We start from the raw sequence: 22,834 nt of genomic DNA on the forward strand, positions 1-22,834 counted from the left end.
TGTGAACAAGGGAGGGGGGGTCCTTTGCTTCCACTGTGTAACCCCATCCTTGAAGGACCTACTTTCCTTGGCCTTTCACCAGATTAGCATTTGATGAAGAAGCGGGGGGGGGGGAGAAAGATAGGGTGCTCTTCAACCTCTGTTGAGGTGGAAAGACTTATTTTCTCTCTAGTATCCAGCTGTTCCAAGTCCTCCATACAGAGCATGTTACCATAGTCTTTCGAGACTGAAGGATGCCTAACCATCGAGCCAGGATCTCCGTCTACTTCTCCCTTGCTTTCTCTTCCTCACTCAAGTAAACAAGATACAAGATAGGGACGCTTAAGTTCCACAGAGGAGAAGGGGACGTGGAAATACCTCCTCCCCTTGATGAAGGAGGCTGCTCTGTCCTCAAGCTGACGCTCCTGGGCAGCCCTTTGGTCTTCCCTGCAGCCCAGGGTCCCGTGCAGCTGGACTGAAGGAGGGGAGGCAGGCAAGCAAGCAAGCAAGCAGTTCCTGTAGCTCTCCTCACGCGGGGAAGCAAGAGCCCTCTGGTGCTCCCTACTCTTTTCCCAGCTTCAACCCTTTCGGAAACGGTCGTGCAGAGGCAGGCATGTGAATAATTAATCGAGCCTTCAGAATCACAATTCCAGACTTCTTTTTAATTTCCTTTCTTGCTTCGCCACTGCCACCCCGATTGCTTTTTGTCCCTTCCCCCTTCCTTTTGGCCCCCTCCCCCCCCCCCGCGCCATCACTGTGTCTCCCTTTGCATCCCGCCCATCCTCCGTGGCCCCCGGCTGCAGGATGACCGCGAATCTCCCTCAGCCCCGCCGCACTCGGGAGCGCACGGCCGCTGCTCTCGAGCGAACAAGGAGTTCAGAAAGAGAGAGAGAAAAAACCCCACCTCCCTCCCCGCCACCACGGAGAGAGACTTTGACGGACGAGTTCAGCCTCCGTTTCTGGAGGAGGGAAACAAACGTCTCTGAACTCCAGTCACGTTTGATGGAGCCAGAAGCATGCGCACAAGCGGAGCGCGGAGCTGTCCAAGTGCTGAAATTTATAGTCAGTGTGTAAGATCACGGTCCCCCCCACCCACCCCCGTGCGCGCCACCTCGCCGCGCTTTTCTCCCTGGCTCGCTCTCGCTCGCTCTCATTCCGGCACAGGGAGCGTAGCTTATTTTTTTTTGGTAGCCCATCACCGATCGTACGTTTCCTATATACAGTATTTACAAGTGGCTGATAAGGGAAAAGGTGGAAGGCAAACAGCCTCTCCCCTGTTTTCACCAGGCTCGCTACGAATCCCGATTTGTAGCCTTCAGGGAAATAAACCCAGCTCCTGAAGACAGACCAACGTGGCAGCCGTATACCTATTTGCATGATGTTAAGGTAGAGAAGGATTGGGGTTCGAGGGAGGATTCAGTTCTTGGGTAAGAAGCGCAGATGCTTTGTGCCTTTTCTGTTTGCTGCTTGGGATGAGCTTGGATCTAACCTGACCATGATTCCAAGAACTGGTACTTTTGATTTTTTGCCATCACTGGTATATACCAATGCAGGTCTTTTCTTTCTGATTTTAAAGAAATATAAATTATTGTTGGATCTGGGAATTTAGGCAAGATATAGTACTTTCTGACACTCATCACCCCTCCCCTTTGCCTGCCACTGGAATCGTTTCTGGAATATTTTTTCCACATTCAGCGGAGAAAACAGAAGGAATGAACCGACAGCTGGTGAACATTTTGACTGCCTTGTTTGCCTTTTTCTTAGAAACTCACCACTTCAGGTAGGTGAAATGATTAATGATCTGTAAGCTTCCCTTCAAGGGGCAAGGATTTTAAACTATACAGAGACAGCGCACCGTAAGCCTGACTTGTTTTGCTGACTCTGTAAATATTTCATCCAAAATAAAGTGAGGGGATTTTCTATTTGAAAAGAGTTGTTGTCCAGGAATTATTAATTTTTTAAAATATATATATATATGCAAATAATTGTTTCATACACATTGTTTTCTTTAGATTCCATTGCTTGCATATTATGAAACTGAAAATATTTGTCCACATTGGTGGAATTATCCCTGCGCTGTACCTTTGAAATCCATTAAAGCATCACCTCACCTTGCTGTGTAGGAGGAGTGGAATCAGCTTGTGTCTGAAGACAGAACACTCAAGATAACTTAAAATGCATTAGTTTTCCTTTAAAACATGTTAACCATCTTCTTGCACTATGCATAATAAAGGTAGTTAAAGGATGGTAAAGGGAGAGGATTTCCATGCCATTTAAGTACCCACTCATATATGATCTACCGATAGTGTTTCATGTCAGTGACTATGAATAAGGGAATGGATGTTGGCAGCTGTTTTGGATTAACATGGGTAATGATATGATTTCATGTATGTGGCACAAAGTGAGACAGATCTTTGCTTGTGGGAAAAAATCTAAAAAGAAACCATTGCTTCCACAAATTCTAATTACTTGATGGGAGATCTCTAGGTCTGCTCAACATGCATAGGCCACTTTGCATGAACAGTGAGTGGGTGAGAGTCAAATTGAAAAATCAGTGCTGTAGCTTAGTTTTAGGTATATAGTTGTTTAATATATGATGAGAAAGATATGTAGTATATGTATGGGAAACAATGTATAGAAGAAGCTCAAAATATGAAATAAGGTGCAATTGAATTTGTTTTTAAGCAAGTGCAAACTGTTTATTACTGCCTATAATAACTATTCAACCATTGCTGCTTAGTCTATTAATCAGGCAGCACTAGCCCCTCCCCCTTGTCATTTTTGAAAAAGTGTTGCCCTGTGTAGCAATATTTAACGTGAAAATCAGATGTGACACATTAGAAAAGTTGATGAAGTTATAACATGTTGCTCCTTTAATGTGCAGAAATCAGGAATATTTGTAGACTTTCAGTTTCAGGTAACATATAAAGTATGTGAGTATAGCTTGATGTGTTATAGAGTCACAATAAATATAACATTTCCATTTATTTTTCTTTTGGGGATCTCTTGTCATATATAATTGGTTTTATTGCTCATTTTAAAATAGCAGAAGAAAATTGCAAAAAGTTCTTTTATGATTATTTCAGAATATTATTTCTAATCTGTGTTAGATGGTTTATTTAAGAAGGTGTCAATTAAGGTATATAGTTTTGGCAAGATGGAATATATCAAGCTTTGTTAAACAGTGTTCTTTATGATCGAATTAATTTCCTTCTGGTTTAGATTTTTTTCTTTTCATGTGTGCCTTCTTACTTGTTTTGTAGAGGGTTGCCTAAGATTTTATAAGCAGAAAGCTCTGGAAGCATGAGAGCACAATTAACACTTAATAGGATAAAAATTGATATGGATGTTGCAGGAAAGGGCCATTATCCATGCTTCATCTGGGCTGATACAAAATTAAAACCCTCACATCTCTGTTTCCCAGAGGAAGTAGACAGAATTGGTGGGGAATCAAGTCATTTAATTAAAGCATAATGAGAATTGTAATGTTTCAGTGTTTTTATATTGTTCCAGACACTAACAAAACAAAGGTTCTTAAATGCTGCATGATAAATTTTGCCATTCAGTTTTGCAAAGCTTCTGTCAGTGTAACAGGTAAGGCAGAGACAGGTCCGGTGGACTATGCTGGACATAAATCATGAGCTGCAGTGATAAATGTTCTTTGAAAATAATGTAGTAGAAGTTGAAATTGAACTGAAACCCTTGGACATTTTTGCCTGCTTCATGGAAATTGTGATGTTCTGATTTTTCTACACTTGAAAAGTGCACCGATATAACTAGAATGTATTCCTTCTATGATCAACATGTTGTATTAGATCTCACCTGTGGGAATGATATGTGAACAATGAAAAAATAATTGCTAATTGTTGCTAATAATTTTTGCAGGATGACTTTCTGTAAAGAACATGATTCGAGGTCTGGAAAATCCCCTGCACTGACACTGTCTCCTTCAGACTTCTTAGATAAACTGATGGGACGGACATCAGGTTATGATGCAAGAATAAGGCCGAATTTCAAAGGTAAGGCCTTTCTGAATCCACTGAAAATTGATTTGTAGAAGTGAGATAAATGTACATGAACGTTATCAGATGAATTGCACTCAGTCAGTATTCCTCAGTCTTGTGGCCTCCAGATTTTCCAGACTACAAGTTCTATCATCCTTACCACTAACCATATACAGTAGGGATAATGGGAATTCTAATCCAAAAATCTGGAAGGTGCTAGGTTGGTAAAGTGTGCTCTAGGTTTAGACCCTTAGGTGGCCATGTTGTCAAAAACATGCCCACCTCTCAGCAATTATACAGGAATTTTGCATGTGTGAAGGTCTATCACGGATCAAACATCACACACGCATGTATGTGTCATATGACTTTATCATTCCTCAGATAAAATACTTTATAAAAGCTGAAATAATTCACACATACTGTTGTGAGTCATCAGGACCTGCTCCATAGCTATATTTGATTACACACAGCTGATCCCTGCACAGTTGCCAAGTGCTGTGTAAGTGACATTTAGCCAAAAATAATTGTCTTGATGTGATGTCAGGGTATTGTCTGTGATGTTAGATATGTGATGCCCCATGCGCCCCTGGATGCTGCAGTTCTCAAGTGATAATCACACATGTGTGAATCAGTGCCAGCTGTTCAGTAATCAAACTATGCATGAGCAGCTGTAAACTGGCCCTTAGCTACACTGCTGTTGATGACTCTTATCTTAACTCTGTGGAGCTTTGTTAATTTCAACAGGTGGCTAACTGCATAAATCTAAAGGAGTGCAGTAGAGTGACCCCATCTGTACGCAGAACAATGGTCAAGAATAGTGCTTTGATTATATTTAGTTTATGTATAATTCCTCTACTAGTTTGCCTGTAACTAAAGAATTTCAGGAGAGTCTTGCCTCTGAATCAGAGAGACAGCCTTCTTGATTCTGGATCTCTGGCTGTGAAATGTTTTCCCTGCCGAGGTGCAAATGGTACTGATACCTCTATTGGTTCGGTGCCAGTTTAAACTCCTTTTATTTGCAAAGGTATTCTAACTGGCTGATTTCGTCTCTTTTAAATTCTATCTGGCTCTTTTCTTTATTTTCCTGAACATTATGCATTTCTGTGTTGTTTTACTATTATTATTATTATTATTATTATTATTATTATTATTATTATTATTATTATTATTATTATTATTATTATTATTATTATTATTATTATTATTATTATTATTATTATTATTATTATTATTATTATAGTTGTAGCCTACCTTGGTACTGGTAAGGATGACTCGAAAATGTTGAGATAGATCAATAATATTGTATGCTAAAGCACAGCTTGAAAAAGGTTACTTGTGTGGACTAGAACTCCAGACACAGTCCCCCCCAAAAAATTAATGTTCCCAAGCTCTGTGCTAAAGGAACTTTTTGTGAATTGAAGTGGTGTTTGCCTATTACTATAGATCATTAGCCAATCATTTCTAAATAGGAGTAGATCCAAATGAAACAAGTGGATATATTGGTTGTTGGAACCCAGCTAAAAGTTAGTACATTTTAATTGCTTACATTAGATATGCCAGTGGATATCTGCTGGGTTTTAATTAGTCCACTCCTGAGTAAAAGATCTGGTAATGAGATGTACAGATTTACTGAGCAGTAAATCCCTGCCTATGATATCTATGAAAGGATGGAGGGTGCAGAGTCTCCCATGCAGGTACTTGGAGTTTTTTCTTGTCCTGTCCCAAATAAGATCTTCACTATGCTTGGCCATGCTAAGCATGATGTGCTGAATATTAATCTATTTCACTATTTGTTATGTAATGGAGAACTGAACACATGAGATTTTTAGGGCAGGGAAAAACCAAAGGGTTTCGTCTTTGGAGTGTTATTTTACACCCCTGTTATTTCATTTGAAAAGTGGCTATGAAGTATACTGTTTTACTTCTCAAGTTTGCTCCCTAAGTCTACCTGAATACTATCTGTGGTCTTCAGTGGTTTATGTTTCCTTTGTCTTCTGGTCACTCCCTGTCCATCATTTTCAGGCATCTGTTCAGGTAGTAAAGTGAAAATTACACAATTTGTGCATAAGCCATTCATCTGCTACTTGTGTGTAACCATCTTGTTGGTCAACACTAGTGCTGGCCAAATCCCTCCTGTCCTGTAAGCTGCACCTCTAAAGAGGAAGTCAAGAGCACCACATTTCTGCCTTGATGCTCTTGTCATTCTCTGTGCATAAGAAAGGCAAATGTGTGCAGAGTAGTACTTCTAGGATCTTAGAAGAGGAGAGCCTCCACAGGTGATGCTGAGATCCTTTGCAGAGGATTCTCCTCACACAGAGGGTGACAATAATAACAAGAGAAAAGGGAATGTAAGTCTGCTTGCCCCTTTTATTATAAGTAGCACTTCAGTAGAGGACAATGCCTGGATAGGTCTGGTCTCTGTGAGACAGTTGGCAGACATAGTTGAGGAAATGCTGATTCCAAGGTTAACAACAGGTGGTAGGTAAATGGATATCAGAAACAGGGACTTGATGGTGGCAGCTCCATTCTTCTAGGATATAGACCAGGGAATAATTGTGGCCTTCTCTTTGTAATTTTTAAAAGAAAACAAATCTTTTTATTCAAATTCCATTCTTTTTTTTTGAATTAACATTTGTGGTACCTTACTTGCTTCTGCTAAGTTTTAAGGGAAAACATAGTGATTTGCATGAATGATTTTGTAAACTATTATGTTTTATCTATTTTTATACACTGCCTATGGAGAATGATTGTGCCCTATAATATATAGATCAATCCTATGTTAGGCTGAGGAGAGAATATGTGGCATGCCCTGCTGGTTCACTTTCTTCAGGCCAGAAGATATAAAGACACTGATGTAGTGGAGTCACACTTGCAGGCTAGGAGCCCACTCAGTTCTTTAATTTTTATTATTTTAGTTTTTTGGATTGGTAGCATCCATGAAATGATCATGTCATCTGCCACTCCTTGCAGATTTTTTCATTCCTTCTGCAGTTGTGATTTGAGTGGAGAAAGAGGACTTCATCCACAAATCTCAGAGATGGAGTCTGATCACGAGCCATCTGTGACTGCAATTATTACTGTAAAAGGCATTTCCCCCAGCAAAAATATAATGTTGTCAGGTTTTCCTATATAATACCAAGAATGTTGAGGTGCTTTGTTGTTTCATGGATGCTTAGTTCCACTGGGTTACCAAATCAACTTAACAAGCAAATGTTGTTCCTAGTGAAGAATAAACTATGGTCTGTTGATTTGGCAATACAGTAAAGGTTTTCTTTCTTGTGCTAGAAAAAGGATATCTTGAGCTGCTGCTACTGATGTTTAAGGTGATTTCATATCCCTCTGTTTCTCACGCAATCTCCCTTTCTCACGCAATCTCAGACCACTCTAGCCAAAGTTCAAAATAGTAACATGGTGGAGCAGCAACATAGACTTTTCCTATGATAGACAGGGAAATCCAGGATATTCCATGGCCCCAGAATATCACCTCAGAGACCACAGAGTTGCCCTCTTTGTATATGAATATATATTTATTTCCATCAGTAAAATGAAAATGTCTATGGAAAACTGAATAATAGAAGAGCTTCGCACTGCTCTTTGGGAATCAGAGATGATTCTCCATGGCAGTTATAAGACAGAATCCTTGTACCGATTGTAAAACATCGCCCCAGGTTTAGAAGGATTTGAGAAACTTAGAATTCTTGGTCTTCAGAATATGCAAGTTGAAGCCTAAATGAGTATATCAGGGTGGAGAGCAGTGCTGCTCCCCCATTATTGTTAGGCTACAGATCTCATCATCCTAGTCAACGAAGCCAATGACAAGAGATGTTGGGAAACGCAAGAACATCTGCAGGGCTGCCTTCTGCCCATTCCTGTGCCATATTTTCCTTCAAATAATTACTATGAGAAGTTCCAGAATCCCATATCTACCATGGGATTCTGGGATACGTAGTCCAAAAGGTAATGTTTCCCATCCCTGCAGGGGGGTATGTCCTAAAGTTTATGTTTATTGCCTGGATCCCATTAATTTTAATTGGACTGAACGAATTTACTAAGTGCTGATAAAGACAGGGGCATGTAAAATGAGGATTTTTGAATAGACCTTCGTTCTGCATCAGGGAGGGGGGTCTGCATATGTTAAATGCAAGCTGTTAAATTCTGCTAAATGTAACTAATCTTTTAGGCTTCAGAGATTTTTCACTCCAGGCTTTCACAGAGTGGAATGAAAGGAAAGGATTCCTTGGTTTGTGTAGTACTGACCTAATTTGAAGATCAAAATAGATATCTTAGAGACAGTACTTTCAGTGGTGCTGAGTTCTGTTCGCCGAAAAGTAATCAGGCTCTTATGTTACATGTTCATGTTTGGAGAACCAAGCGTAGTTCTTTGTAAGTCCGAAGCTTGCATGCTTGTACATCAATAGAACTTGATAAGATAACAAGATCTGTTTCATTTCCATTTTCTGCCTTCTGAAACCAATATGTTAGCAACAGCTGCCCACACTTAATGCTTGGAAGGCCAGTAATTGTAAAAGCGTAATTTAGGTCTGGTCATGGGTGTGATCTGAATATCACATCATCACTATATATCTGAACCTTTCCATCTCATGATACTTTTTAAAACATGCACGTGCCAAGAACTTTCAGCTCAATCTACACTGACAATCAGGTGTACATTAGCATTTAAAATATTAAATTACAACTTAATGGGGGAACATTATGTTACAGTAAAAACTGCATATCTGAATGAAGAATATTCCAAAGCATTTTAAATGGGAAAGGCGTGAATTAAAAAGAATTCAAATGTGTTTAGTATTTGGATGCAGACAGATTAATAACCATTAAAAAAAAAGAATAGCTTTGGCTAATGTTCATAATAAAATCTCCCAAAATCAGTTTTTCACCCCTAAGAGTTAAATAGCATCACCCAGTATGCAAACAATATCTATCTTTTTGCCTTCAGAAAGCTAAATGATATCTTAAAGGTGAAGTAATATTATCAAATATTTCATCCCCTAGCATTTCACATTTTGAGTCACGGTATTTTAAAATAATATTTTTTAAATGTGTAGTCTTGATCTCAACATTCAAGCTGAAATGCGGTTCATTCATTGGCTTTTCTTTATTATTTGCCAATCTTCAGATACAAAATCTCATGGATGGTCATTTATCAAATTATTGTATGTCATCAACCAAATACTGATTGAAAAAAACACACCCCAAAATATCTGCAAAATAATGCTAAAGGGGACTGTTGAGTTCAATGGTTCTCAACAAGAAATTACAGATGTTTTGGGCTTCATCTCCCAGAAGCTTTAGGCCAGTGGTTCCCAACCTTGGGTCCCCAGATGTTCTTGGACTACAACTCCCAGAAATCCTGGCCAGCACAGCTAGTGGTGAAGGATTCTGGGAGTTGTCCAAGAATATTTGAGGTCTCAAGGCTGGGAACCACTGCCTTAGACTGTGTGGTCAAGAGCCTTAGACTGTGTGGTCAATGGTAAGGGATTCTGGGAGTTAAATTCCAAAACACTTGGTGGACTAAAAGTTTAAAACCATAGTTCTAGATCAATGATGATTTGGTCAGGCTCAATAGTGGTGCACTCTGAACTGAGAGGATATCTAGAATATATCCCAGAATTCTTCGCAATGCACACAGATCCCATGCCAGTCACAATGGAGTTCCTTGGCACGCAAGTCTAACTGGCAATAGCTTTGAAACTACTCTCATATACCACCGCATAATGACTGTGCATGTATAAAGGGCATTAAATGCTGAATGGACGCATCCTGTTCCAGTTAAGAGACACTGAAATTTAGTGGGTCCTGATGACCGATATTATCTGTTCATTTCTGGATATCTGTTGGAACATACATATACATCATAGTTTGAGGTGTGGGAGGGATGATGCAGACATCTATGACCTGGGAGGAGCAATGCATCACTTGAGTATGTACGTATGTACCTATTCATTGTGGAGATCCAGCATGGTGTAATAGATAGAGTGGCAGATTGGGAGACGTGGGCTTGAATCCCTGTTTGACCATGGAAACTCACTAGTTCTGTTAAAACCACTCCTTAAATGTCTCACATCCTTAGTAGGGTTTTCAATGGATGTGAGACTTTTAAGGAGTTGGTTTTATCAGCACCAGTGAGTTTCTGTGGTTGAACAGGGATCCAAGCCCAATTCTCCCAGACTATATTACAACCATCTTTCTACAATCACACACAAACACTCAATGGTAATAGTGTAATGCTATTACAGTTAAGAGCTGGCTGCGTAGCAGTTACGTTTCTGGCTGTGGACTCAGAAGGTAGACGTTCCATTCCCCACTGTTCATCCCAGAAGAGCCAGCCTCTGTGGCCCTGGGCAAGCTGCATAGTCTCAGGATGCCCCCAGAAGAAGAAGAAGAGAATAGTAATCTACTTCTGAGTACTCTCTACCTAGAAAACCTTGGAATGGATCCCCATAAGTCAGGATTGACTTGATGGCACACAGTTATCACAGTTCTGTAAACTAAACCGAGTGAGAGAACAAAACAGAAGAGGAATATTCCAGAATGTAGAAAGGCTCTCTAAACAGTGGTGCAAGTCTTTCTTTTTGCCCTCCAACTCCACAAAATGTTTGGCAAAGTGGCTGCAAGGGGACCTCAGACCGAGCCCTCCCTAATGCCTCAGTGTTTGGAGAGTCCAGGGGGCATTCTGGGCTTCATTGGGGTAGCTCAGCTGTCACTCACTTTCTCCATTGGTACCATCAACTCAGTTTGTTGTGTTACTTTCAATCCCCCCTTTCCTCAGGTCTAACCACTATCTTTTTAACCCCATGAATGCTGGATGGGATATGAAGGATCTTTTGGGGACCAGAGCAGAGAGTGCTGTCCTCTGAAGATGCTGGCCACAGAGACTGGTGAAACGTTAGGAAGAACAACCTTCAGAACATGGCCAAAGAGCCTGAAAAACCCACAACAGCCAACAATCTTTTGGGTGTTGCTCTATATTGGATGTGAACAGCAGCTCCTTGCTCCACCTGGTAGTTACCACTGAATCCCACAAATACCCTGATTTAGTCACCTTCTGGACATTTGTCTGAAGACAGGGAATATACCTAATGACAGTGTCAATGATTTCAGGATTGCACCATGTCTGCTACTATAATTATTAAATATCATGTATTAAATGGAGACATTTAACTTTTTTAAAAATATATTTAGCCCAGACTAGAGAGGCAAATCTTGCAGTCTATCACTGTTAATAGGAAACTAAGGGGGGCCCCTCTTTTCTAGCTGCAGCAAGATTTCTGTAGGTGAAATCCCATCACCACCAAGAAGTCTTGCAAGAAATCTTGTGGGATTTCTTGGCATTTTTGTTGCCACTTCTTCTTGGGGGGGGGGGAAGCAAAGCTGCAGAGGATTATAACAATTTCTGCACAGAATGGAAATCACTCCTGCACAAGATTTACCTGTAAAGGGCAGAAGAAATGCCAAGCCATTCAGGATTCTTAGAGTCCCTGTGCAAAACGGAAAGGTTTTTGTGCGGGACTCACTGGGAAGGGTATTACACTGTGTGGAATGTGGCTGTTTTCAGCATAGAACAAGTGACAAATTGAAGGAGTGAAGAGGGAAAGGAGGCAGTGATCTTGTTGCCATGGGAAGCGGAGAAATCTCTATAGTGTAAGGGGAAGACTTGGCAGGACATCTCAGTATAACAAGACTTGGAAAACTGGTGAGAATTATAGTTTTTTCAAGTGCTCATCCCATCCCTGGTAAGAACAAAAGCAGTCTTCTCCAACCTGATGCCATCTAAGTCTGTTGCATTACATCTCCCATCATGCCCAGCCAACGCAGCCAATGGGAAAGGTTACATTAAAGACATACATAGAGCAGGTGGTGGGAAACCCATGGTCCTTCAGAGGTTGTTGGACGCCAGCTCTCACCATATTGTGGTTTTAGTTTGTTTGGTGTTTTTTTCGTTTGTTTGTTTGTTGCAACTTGTGAGCTGCCATGGCTCCCTTAAATTTTCTTTGTTGCAAGGCAACATAGAAATAACAATTAAAATAATTTTAAAAATGAAAATAAATAGAATCGTTGAATAATTTGAGTTGGAAGGGGCCTATAAGGCCATCAACTCCAACCTCCTGCTCAATTCAGGAATCCAAATCAAAGCAAATAGGACAGATGGTTGCCCGCTTTTTTCTTGAAGGCCTCCAGTGTTCGCCACCTCCTGAGGTAAATGGTTCCATTGCCATAATGCTCTAACAGTTAAGAAATGTTTCCATATATTCAGCCTAAAGTTGGCTTCCTGGAGCTTGAGCCCATTATTATGGGGATGGAATTACAGCCTGGGATGTTTGAGAACAGATCCTGCCCCTCCTCTGAATGATTACCTTTCAAGTATTGAAAGAGTGCTATAAAATCTCCCCTCAGTCTCCTTTTCACATGCCCAGTTCTTTTATTCTTTCCTCATAGGGTTTGGTTTCCAGCCCCCTGATCATTGTTGTTGCCCTGAACGTGCTCCAGTTTGTTGGCATCCTTCTTAAAATGTGGTGTTCCGTACTGGACATAATACTGTATTCTAGATAAATAAGTTAGCACCAGCTAGCTTGGCTAATGAAAAAAGACAACAGGAGATGTGGTTGTACAACATCTAGAAAGCAGCAGATTCCCCGCCGTAACACTTAAGGCAAGATTTATAAAGTTGCTGGTTTTTTGGAAGTCTTCTTTCTCACTTCCAATAAAGAAGGTTTGTTAAAATGTGTAAAGGATATCTCTAAGAATCTTTTTAATTCCAGCATGACACCAACTTGCACTTCATTAATTTTGGAAACATTAGTAACATTACCACTGCTGATCATCATCACCATCATCTTAGAAATGCGAAGCTATGAATCATCAAGTCCATTTCTTAACGTTCACTGAATTCAACAACATTTGTTTAGGAAGATTCACAATCTACAAATGTACTAGGTACCTCATTTTCATTGGTGGACTTTAGGAGAATGCACAGAAAATAATATTGCCACAAAGTCCTAGGGGGTTAAACCACAACAAATGCTTTCCTGACTTCTATAATGAGGCATCAGATTAAAATTAGAAAATCCTCCCATAAAGCTTTTCCATTCTGTTTTAAATATAATGAGGACATCTCTTTTGCAACTGCTTTAGGGTGAATATTCCAGGTTTTTACTTCATATAACTCACCAGGGGTGCGTAATAAATGCAGCTATATAAAGACAATCGTGCTGCTCAAACTACAGAAACAGAAATTTCTGAACACAGATTGTCACATTTACCTTTTTTGCCACATTTTTCTTGGCAGAAATATCCTTATAATAGGCCTGTTTTGCAAAGCTTGACTCAAGATAGACAGAGATGCATTTTAAATGAAAATGTAACAAATTGGACCTGCAAGGAAAGGTTGACATCTCTGTGTCTTCCCATCTCTTTGCAGCTCCACTGCAACTCAATTCAGGCATCCTGATGGCGAGTCTTGTCTTCCTTCCAGATGTTATACAAGGCAGACGGCTCAACTAGAGTGTTCTGTACAGAATTCCACTTTTTACGTCCCATTTACAGTCAACATTCTTGAGTTACTGAGCACACTTAGTCTTTGGCAGGCTTGGGGGACTATTTTGACCCTCTTTGGTTTTTAATTTACAAATATATATTTTTATAGGATGGTAAAAAAATGAAGTGCTCCAAAGCATGCCTACCTCTTGTTTCCTCAGCCTTCCTTTCATGCCCACATCAACAATGTTGTTTGTACTTATTGTCTGACTTCACTATTAGAAGGGAGGGGGATAGAACTGGGTCACCATGATTTTACACCACATCCTATCTACTTATGCATGCTAATGGTTGCCATCTACTGTGTTGGACCACTGGTTTGTAGAGCTTGACATAATCTACTGTTGCAGCTTGTGGCAGCTTTCCCGCTTATAGGCTGAGCTGGAATACATTTTTTTCAGACTACAGTGCCCAGAATCCTACTGGAGGGGGGTGGGGGAGAAGGTGTCCTGGAAATTGTATTGTCATCCAAAAATGCAAATTTTCCAAATTCTACTTCCAGACATTTCAAATTCTACTCCTCCCACCCCCACAGCACCTGAAATTCTTTCACAGGAAATAGAAGAGGCTAGAGCTGTTGTTTTGTGGGCTAAATCCAATTTTAATCCTAGTTACAGAAGACACGATGGACAAGACACCAACTGAATGTTGGCAGAATGAGAAGCCATGGGGATATAAGCCCAATAGTTCTCCACATCTCTAGTTGCCTTTCCTAACCCATGGGAGTGCCCAGCTTGACTACAAAGATTTTGTGTCATTCTCCCTGTTACAAGCAACAAGGGTGCGTAGGTACCCCATGATCCAATTTGTATTCAATGATTTGCTGTACAAATCAGAACTGCCCCACCCCAAGCTGACTTGGAGGTGACCTAAACCAACTTATTTTCTGGTTTCTTCAGATATTTGAATGAATTTGCACAGTTTCAAAATGGTAGAAAAAAGAAAATTGAAAATATGGGAAATGCAAGGCTATGTCTTGGGATGTGACGTGCTGTGCAGCATCCTCAGCTTTGGAAATGTGGTGCCCCCGACATGCTTGCTTGCATGTTCAGTACAGTATTCATTGGTTTGGGGTGTCTTGACATCACATACCATGTCAACAAGGAATTTGACAATCTTGTGAGACTCCTCATGACCTGCACAGAGCAAGAGAAAAGGCTCTTCTAATGTCTCTATAAGCACACAGCAAACACAGAAGAGCTGACTGATTGTTAAGGAAGACACGTACAGACCATCCAGGGCTTATACTGTACAAAGCTGAATCTCCATCAAATAAAACAGCTGTCACCCCATCTAGTTTGTTTTATTGTTCTGTTGCTTTATTGTTTTATTGCTTTATTGCTTTATTGCTTTATTTATCCAAAAACTCATCATATTCGCAAGCAAGGAGGAGGGGTGATTCCTCATTCATGTCCTTGAGGGTAAGGTAAGCAAGGATATATGTTCCTACACCACACCCACCTACACCCTTACCCTCTGTGTTAGTAGCAGGGATCCTGGGCACACTTTTCTAACTTCCTTTCGTATCACTCATGGACTGTGCAGGAAGATTAGAAGGGAGTGCCCTCCCTTTGGGAAAGCCGTTTTCTTACCCATTTCCTCTCTATAGATGAACAGGCTGCATTTCGAGTTCTATTTTGAATTCAGCCCCAAGGTCTTTCAGCATCAGCTTTACTTGGCAGATACTAGATTAAACAGTTTGATAATGATGTTGATGATAGTGACAGACACTACATTATTTGCATGGAGATCTTTTCATCTCCACTGATGCTTGCAAGTCCATTGCAGATGCCTGATGCTTATCTGCAAACTGGAAAACCTCTCATTCTTCAAAAATATCTAACCTCCTCAGCCAAGGGCCCAGGATAGAATTATACATTCCTCTCTGTTTCATTCCTTTAGTAACCATGTCAGTGAAGAAGTATCACAGACGGACATGTCTGTTCAATAGCTAGGAAAGGATCTGGGTCTGCCATAAGGATGTAACAGATGCTCTCAAATGTTGTTGTCTTCAACCTGGAAAGGGTGTCCTGATACACTGAGACACTCTGTTGAAAAATTGTGAGCTGCTGTACTTTATTTTAGTCAGAATGCAAGAGTTTGTGTTAAAAAAATCATCTGCAAATTTTTCACAAAGTCCCCATGTCTGAAAAAAAAAAAGCATTACACAAATGTCTTAACCAGAAGAAGAAAGGTTTTGGAATTTTTCATTCTCACCAGTCAGTATGAAATAAGCAAAGATTCACATCCTTGTTCTACCATTGCTAAACTCTTATGTGCATTCTCACTGGACAGAATTCCTAAGTGGCCAGAACTCTGTTGGTTATTCATGCTTATGTAAGTGAAATGGCAGTGGTGACTTAGTTCACAACTAGTTGCTTATATTCCTAATCACACGACAGTCACATGACTTTGCATACATGAAGAGTATAAGAAGCAACTGGATGATGGGTAGTAATTTTCCACAGCAGTTTATGTAATTGTATTGACTCCAGAAAAAAAAAATACCATTAAGATTCTAGTCACCATCAGGAAAGTGAAGTAGATAACCTATTTTGGAAAAGGATATGATGTAGCTCTCCTGGGATTAATAATAATAGTTGCATTCCATTAAGTCAGTTCTGACTTATGGCAATCTTTTCCAGGGTTTTTTAGGTATAGAACAGAGAAAAGTGGTTTACCATTCCCTTCTTTGGGAATCCTAGGGCATCCTAGGACTGTGCAGCTTGCCCAGGTTAGCTCTACTCACAGGAGACCCAGTGGGGAATTGAACTTGCAACCTCTGGCTCTGCACCTAAACCACTGAGCTAACCAGCCAGCTTTTGAGGTAACCAGCCAGCTTTTCCTTGGTTTACACTATGTTAAAATGCAGGTGATGGCATATTTGAATACTCTCCCACATGGCAATACTGTAACAGCAATATTCAGATATTGAGAACACCAAGGATAAAATTGGGGTAAACCAGTTTCCTTTGATACACAGGCTCCCTGCAAGTGCGAGGGTTGAGGTGTGGATCTGCATTCAGATGTGCAGTCCAACACTTGCAGGCTTGGGTTATTCAGATTTTGGGGAACTGCTCTGCCCTAACTCTCCCCAATTTCAGGCAAGCTAGAAGCTTAGTACAACTCCTGTGGAAAAAGTCTCATGATGGCTAAGCTTCCTGGAAGATTTGCAAAATCTCACAATTTTATCTCGTGGCCAATCCTGCAGGGCCTATAGGATGCATAAGATTTGACTAGGGTTTGGTCCAGTGAAATCTAAAATGGTGCTGGCATATGTCTCCAAGTAAGAAAGGTCATGGCACATATACTGCAGATGAAATGTATCATGTGAATAAAATTGTTACTATATCCCAGCTAGTGATCAGACTGTAGAGCTAGAATGGACTCTAGAAATCATCTAGTCCGGCCTCTGACAAGGAGACACAGTGGGGGATTGAACTCTCAGCCTCTGGCTCTGCAGTCAGATACTTAAACCACTGAGTTATCGAGCAGTTCTGTCTTGGGCCCATCATTCTTAGTGCGCTTGCCCCACGTATCTATGCTATCCAAATGCATGGCTCAGCCTTGGTGCTGCAATTATGCAGAATATATTTTCTGTCTTTTCTGTCTTCAGCCACTGAAGCACCCCCAGGCCTTTCGGATAAATGAGCCTCTACTATATATAGTGTCTTCATTACTAGACAGTGGCGTAGCAGAGCTATCATTTCACAATCCGAAATGATGATGTGCCTCACGTCACTTCTTCTGTTGCAGACAGAAGTGCATATATTCCTGCTATCTTGGTGACAGGGAACTGGGATTTGCCCACCCAAGGGCCACCTACAGTCATGGTGGGGGGAATCATTTCTGATTATGAAGTTGTCTCCATATAATATTATTTTCATGCTGAGTTGATGGCTTTAAAGCTGGATAATAAACACTCTGGACTAAGTCATTTATTTATAATTTAGCCTGACAGTAGCTAACTGTTACCGGCTTTGTACTTTATCTTCTGGGCATCGGACATCAGGTTTTTCTGTGCTGCGTTCAAGCCTATTGCTCCAGAATTTGCCAGAGAAAAAATTGGTTACATAATGTACACCAGTAGTGAGGAAGAGAAAGGAAAGCATGAAATCACAAGAAAACAAAAAAGTGAAAGAAAAAACAGTTGTTGCATGGAAACAGCATCTTAATGTGGTGTGTGTGTGTGTGTGTGTGTGGAGGGGTGATGTGTAACATGTTTAGTGGAAAATCAAAATGTATATCTCAGTTTCTATAAATACTGCTGTTTGTATTAAAATGGGCCGCAGAGCAGGCAGTGTAGAATGTGATCATTGAAGGCCTGATTAAAACATTCCATCTGGGCTGGCCAACCTATTTGAATGGTGTAGGTGTTGCTTATCTCATTGTCTTCTGTGTGTGGAGTAAGGCATGGGTGGATCCGAGCCATCTTTCACCTGTCCTTTACAGCAAAGGCAGGGAAAGAAAAACACTTGATAGATCATCACCTGCACAGCCTTCCACATGTTCTGTGCCTGTGGGTACACTGATACCCATGCAGAAATGTAAGCAGAGAGCTGAGGAGAGTGAGCGAGTTTTCAGCACAACAGCAGCAGCAGCTAGAACATTAAGGAGAAACCGTCACTGTCACCTGCTGGAGTCCATGTGTGTAGGATGTGAGAGGGACATCATCTTGTATCTCTAGCACCAAAATATTTTGGAGTAGCTCAGCTCTTCTGCTCCAGTTCTGGAGCATCACATTTAATTTGTCTTTCTAATTGTGCCAAACAGACTGACCCTGTTGCAAGGCTATCTCCCAACAATAAGATGCCTCTCTGCCATTTAGAGCTTGGCAAAGTTAATTTTGGGATAATAGTTCCTAGGAACCTCAGCCAGCATGGGCAATCACTGTCCTACCTGATCATTTCTGGGAGGTATTGTTCCAAAAATGAAGTTTTCCAAGCTCTGCATCTAGTTGCATGGGACATAATCATGCGCTATTAAGATCAGCACTGGTGTAGTTCAGAAAATAAAACTCATTTTGAAAATGTGTTGTTTTGTTTCAGTAGGAAAAAAAACTTCTCCATTTAGTTAAAATAGAACGGATTCAACTAACAAGTATCTCCACAGTCAACAGTGCACTTGAATGGCCCTGTATCATAATGGCTACAAAATATAGATGCAAAGGAAGCATGCCTCTACACACCAAGTGCAGGAAAACAGCAGCAGCAGCAACAAATAGCTATTCCCTTTATGTTCTGCTTTTTGGTTTCCCAAGAGATGCCTTAGTGACAGTGAGGGACAGCATGTTGGACTGGACCCTGCTTTGACTGCATGTAGAACTTGGAGGGGTGATTTTTCTGGATTATAGTTCTTAGATTCTTGAGCCAGTACAGATAGTGGTGTTGCGGTCCAAAAAGCTATAAGAAGCTCCCCGAGGGTTATTTGTTCAGCTCTTGAAACTAGAATTCAGATTTGCTTGTGGTTTCTTGAACAAATGGCAGGAGGGCTCAACACTGGTGGGGCTCAAATATGTGTATCCCAGTATCATGCAGTGATATCTGTATGTCTAGAGAGAATGACAAAGAGGCACAGCAGGAAGAGACTGTCAATATGAAAGCAGGACGAATAGCAAAGCAGTGCAAGACAAAAAGATGGTGAAGGAATCTATCTTATTTTGAGTGTGTCAAAACCATTGAGTGTCATAAATCTTGCAGACAATACACTTGAAAGCAAAATGTGATCCAGTAATATGTACAGCCACATCCGTTTTGAAGTTTTTGTTCCCTGGAGACAAACAAGCAACAAAACTAGCCCAATAAAAGAAGGATGAATGCTGGAACAATACATAGCTTGGAACATTCTTCTCCTTCAAGCATCACATGCACATGCAATTTGAAATTTGTTGCATGGCCCATCCTAAGCGGAAGACCTATTTCTTTCAACGAGAGATCTAGCAGCCTATGCACAATCCTCCTTTCAAATTGATGGCATTTGAAGGGCACTGTGCCTAAACTATGTTTTGCTTTAAACACGCATTTATCCAGAATACTTCCTCAGAGATAGTTGTTGCATCATCATCATTATCATCTTAGAACTGCAGAGTTGGGAGAGACCCGATAGACCATTGAGTCCATCCTTTTGTCAAGGAGACACAGTGGGAAATCAAACTTCCAGCCTCTGGATCCACAGCCAGATAACTAAAGCACCGAGTTATCCAGCCGTCTGAACATTGATTGTGTTGGTCAGTATTACTGGAGGTACATTTGGACACACAGTGGCTTAGGCTGTCTGCATGTATCCAGCTGCTTAAGGCCCAATTTCAAATAGTACATAAAAATGTCTTTTTAATTTTTTTTAAAAAAAATATGTCTATCTTTTCCACTTGTAAGGCAGTTGACAGTTTTCTGAGATGAGTAAAGCAACCATCCATAATTAAGTGTTTAAAACAATTAAATACAAACACACACATACAAAACCAACCCAGCATGGCAGATCATTTAAGCATCCAGAGCCCACTTAACCACCACAACAACCCATGGTTAATTAAAAAAATCCCTTTAAATCAAAAAGGTGGGTATATGGAGACTACAACCCCTTTGCCTGAACACCAGTGATATGAAATTGTGTGGAATCTCAGATTCTGTGCAGGGATACAGTATCTCTCAGCAGATTAAATTTCAACGTGTATGAACTGCTTTATTGTCTTTCCCTCAGCAAAAAAGTTGATAGCCAACACTGCATTCCCGTAGGGGCCATGACATACTGTGAGAACACATGCTTTGCATTTTAGGAGTCCTACGGTGAATTCTTTTCAATCTCTTCTCAGTGAAAGCTGTTGTCTTTGGCACTTGCTTGTAACCCTTCTGGGGACACCTGGCCAGCTGTTTTAGGAAACATAACTGCGAGCAGATGGACTTCTTGTCAGATCTAGGAAGGTTCTTCTTATGTTCTGATTATCCTTTCATGGTCCGAATGTACATATTAGACGAATCCACCTATTTTATTTATTTATATTGTGCATGAAGGGCCGCCTAGAGTGGTCTCAACCGACTAGATAGGCGGGATATAAATAAATAAATAAATAAATAAATAAATAAATAAATAAATTTTGCGTATTCAGGGCCAAATCTCGCAAGACTGTTACAAAATATGAATTAGGATTAAAAGTATTACAATAAAAATAATGCTTTAAAAACAAAATCCCAATTCCAGAGGTGGACCATATCTCTTACAGGAGGTACTACACATTCACAAAATGGTGAAGCTTTCAAATTCTCCAGAATTCTTCATTAGGCAAGAAAGTTTTTTAAAATGGGGAAAGAGAAAAGCACTGAAATCTTAAACTGCATTCAGTTATATTAAACCATGGCAATTTGCAGTTAGATTTTAAAAGCCCCACTCTCCGTTTTGGGTTAAAACATCTAGCCATTTTTCCCCCGATTTCCATGCCCTTCCTTTTTTGGGAAGGGCACTACTGATGTGGTATAGTGGTAGAATGACAGATTAAGACTCTGAAGACGAGGGTTTGAATTCCCGCTCAGCCATACTAATTCACTGAGGGAGGAGAACTAATAAAACTACATCTCTTACCTTGAAAACCCTGTTAGGGTGGCTATAAGTCACTTCTGACTTGAAAGCAAGTAACAACAGCAGCTTGACTAAAAGTTATGGAGAATGTAAATGCTTGCATATTTAGTGGATTTATAATTTACCCTAACGCAGGTCCTGCTCATCTATTGATTTTGGATTTTGTTTTATTCCTATGGCTCAATGGGGCCACTTCCTTTTCTTGGATGCCATTGAATACAATCCACTGAAGAACATCAGATTACACTTTGATTGAATACAAAGCTTTTAAGAATCCATTTAAAAAGCACCAAAGAGAGGACCAAATTAAATTCAGGAGGAGGAAATTATGGAACTGTGTGGCTACCAGAAGAGGGGACTAGGAAGCATGGTCTTTGAAACTGCAGGTAGGTTCATATGACCTGCTTGGTAGGATTTTAGCTGGATTTTAGCCATGCCACCTAATGCCCGTTTAGATCATTAGCTGCCCTAGATTCCAAAATTCCTTTCCATTCTGAGTAAGTCTCTAGCCCTTATTGAAACTGAGTTTTAAGATAAAACACAGAGACATTGTTTTGGCAAATTCTCTTTGTGAAAAATAAGCTTCTCAGGGCATGACTTGACAGTCAAGTTATTCCAGGCTTGATGGGGCTGCACAGGGTCACTTCAAGTTGCAGTACACCATTTACAGTGATCCTTATTCACACACAAGCATTGATTTTGGGACAAGTAACCACACTAGACCTCAAAGTCACCTTATTTAGTCTAGTCCTCCCTCTCAGCCTCCATGCTGCTGCATACTCTATTGCAGTGGTTCTTAACGTGGGCGATAATGCCCCCCAGGGGGCGATTTCATTTTTCAGGGGGGCAGTAGAACGAAAAGGGGCGGCGTGGGGGCGCTGGAGCAGAAGGGGGCGGTAGGGGGGCGCTGGAGCAAGCCAAACCTGTGAAGATGGCTACAGCCTTTTTACAGTGTGCATGAATATATATTTTCCTCCAATCTTAATTTAGTTTCAGAGTTTTTGTCTTGAAATTTTTAGTTCCTGCATTTGTTTTTATGCCCTTTTTATATTTCTTTTTGCGTCTTAAAATTCACTTGCAACTAAATCATTAAATGTTACTTTTGGGGGGGCATTTCAATTTCTTGGAATTTAATTTTGTTTTCAGCGGTCATTGGATTTAAGTATCTTAAATAAATAAATAAATAAATAAATAAATAAATAAATAAATAAATAAATAAATAAATAAATAAATAAATAAATAAATAAATAAATAAGATATCATCGCCGTGGGGAGGGGGGCGATGATAACTTCTTCAATGGCTCAAGGGGGCGTTTCTATCAAAAAGGTTAAGAACCACTGCTCTATTGCAGCGATGGCAAATCTATGGCACGTGTGCCACAGCTGGTATGCAGAGCCCTTTCTGCCGGCACGCAAGCCATAAGTCACCAGATCGCTACTCTGCCTGAGAAGATGGCTGCAGCTGTGGTGCTGGCACTTCAGCAGGTGGATCCAGAGTAGCTGGTGCTGGCAAGCGGATCCAGAGTGGGGTCTCGAGGCACCTCCATGCCGGGATTCCGCCTTCTGCCGCCACTTCCGGTCCCATCATCGTGGCACACTGCCCACTGTTTTGTTTTGTTTTTTTTTCCAGTTTGGGCACGCGAGCCCAAAAAGGTTCGCCACCACTGCTCTATTGTCTGTTACTTTGAGGGAGAGTGGGGGAATTTAAAAAAATTATTGGGAAG

At 40.6% G+C, this 22,834-nt stretch overlaps 1 protein-coding gene across 9 annotated transcripts in view; it reads left to right on the top strand.

The window, feature by feature from the left end:
• Positions 1-974: 974 nt before the first annotated feature.
• The window catches only part of GLRA2 (glycine receptor alpha 2), a 156,625-nt gene continuing 134,765 nt past the window's right edge, over positions 975-22,834 (top strand). For 6 of the 9 annotated variants that reach the window (XM_078390390.1, XM_078390392.1, XM_020786799.3 and 3 more), the window contains exons 1-2: positions 975-1,759; positions 3,865-3,998. In XM_078390390.1, the coding sequence (XP_078246516.1) occupies positions 1,692-1,759; positions 3,865-3,998 (202 nt within the window). In that variant the 5' untranslated portion in view covers positions 975-1,691. The remainder of the gene's footprint in view (positions 1,760-3,864; positions 3,999-22,834) is intronic. The other 3 variants (XM_078390395.1, XM_078390394.1, XM_078390393.1) reach the window with 3 other exon arrangements.

The sequence above is a fragment of the Pogona vitticeps genome, chromosome 3, assembly GCF_051106095.1.
Source record: "Pogona vitticeps strain Pit_001003342236 chromosome 3, PviZW2.1, whole genome shotgun sequence".
Classification (NCBI taxonomy): domain Eukaryota; kingdom Metazoa; phylum Chordata; class Lepidosauria; order Squamata; family Agamidae; genus Pogona; species Pogona vitticeps.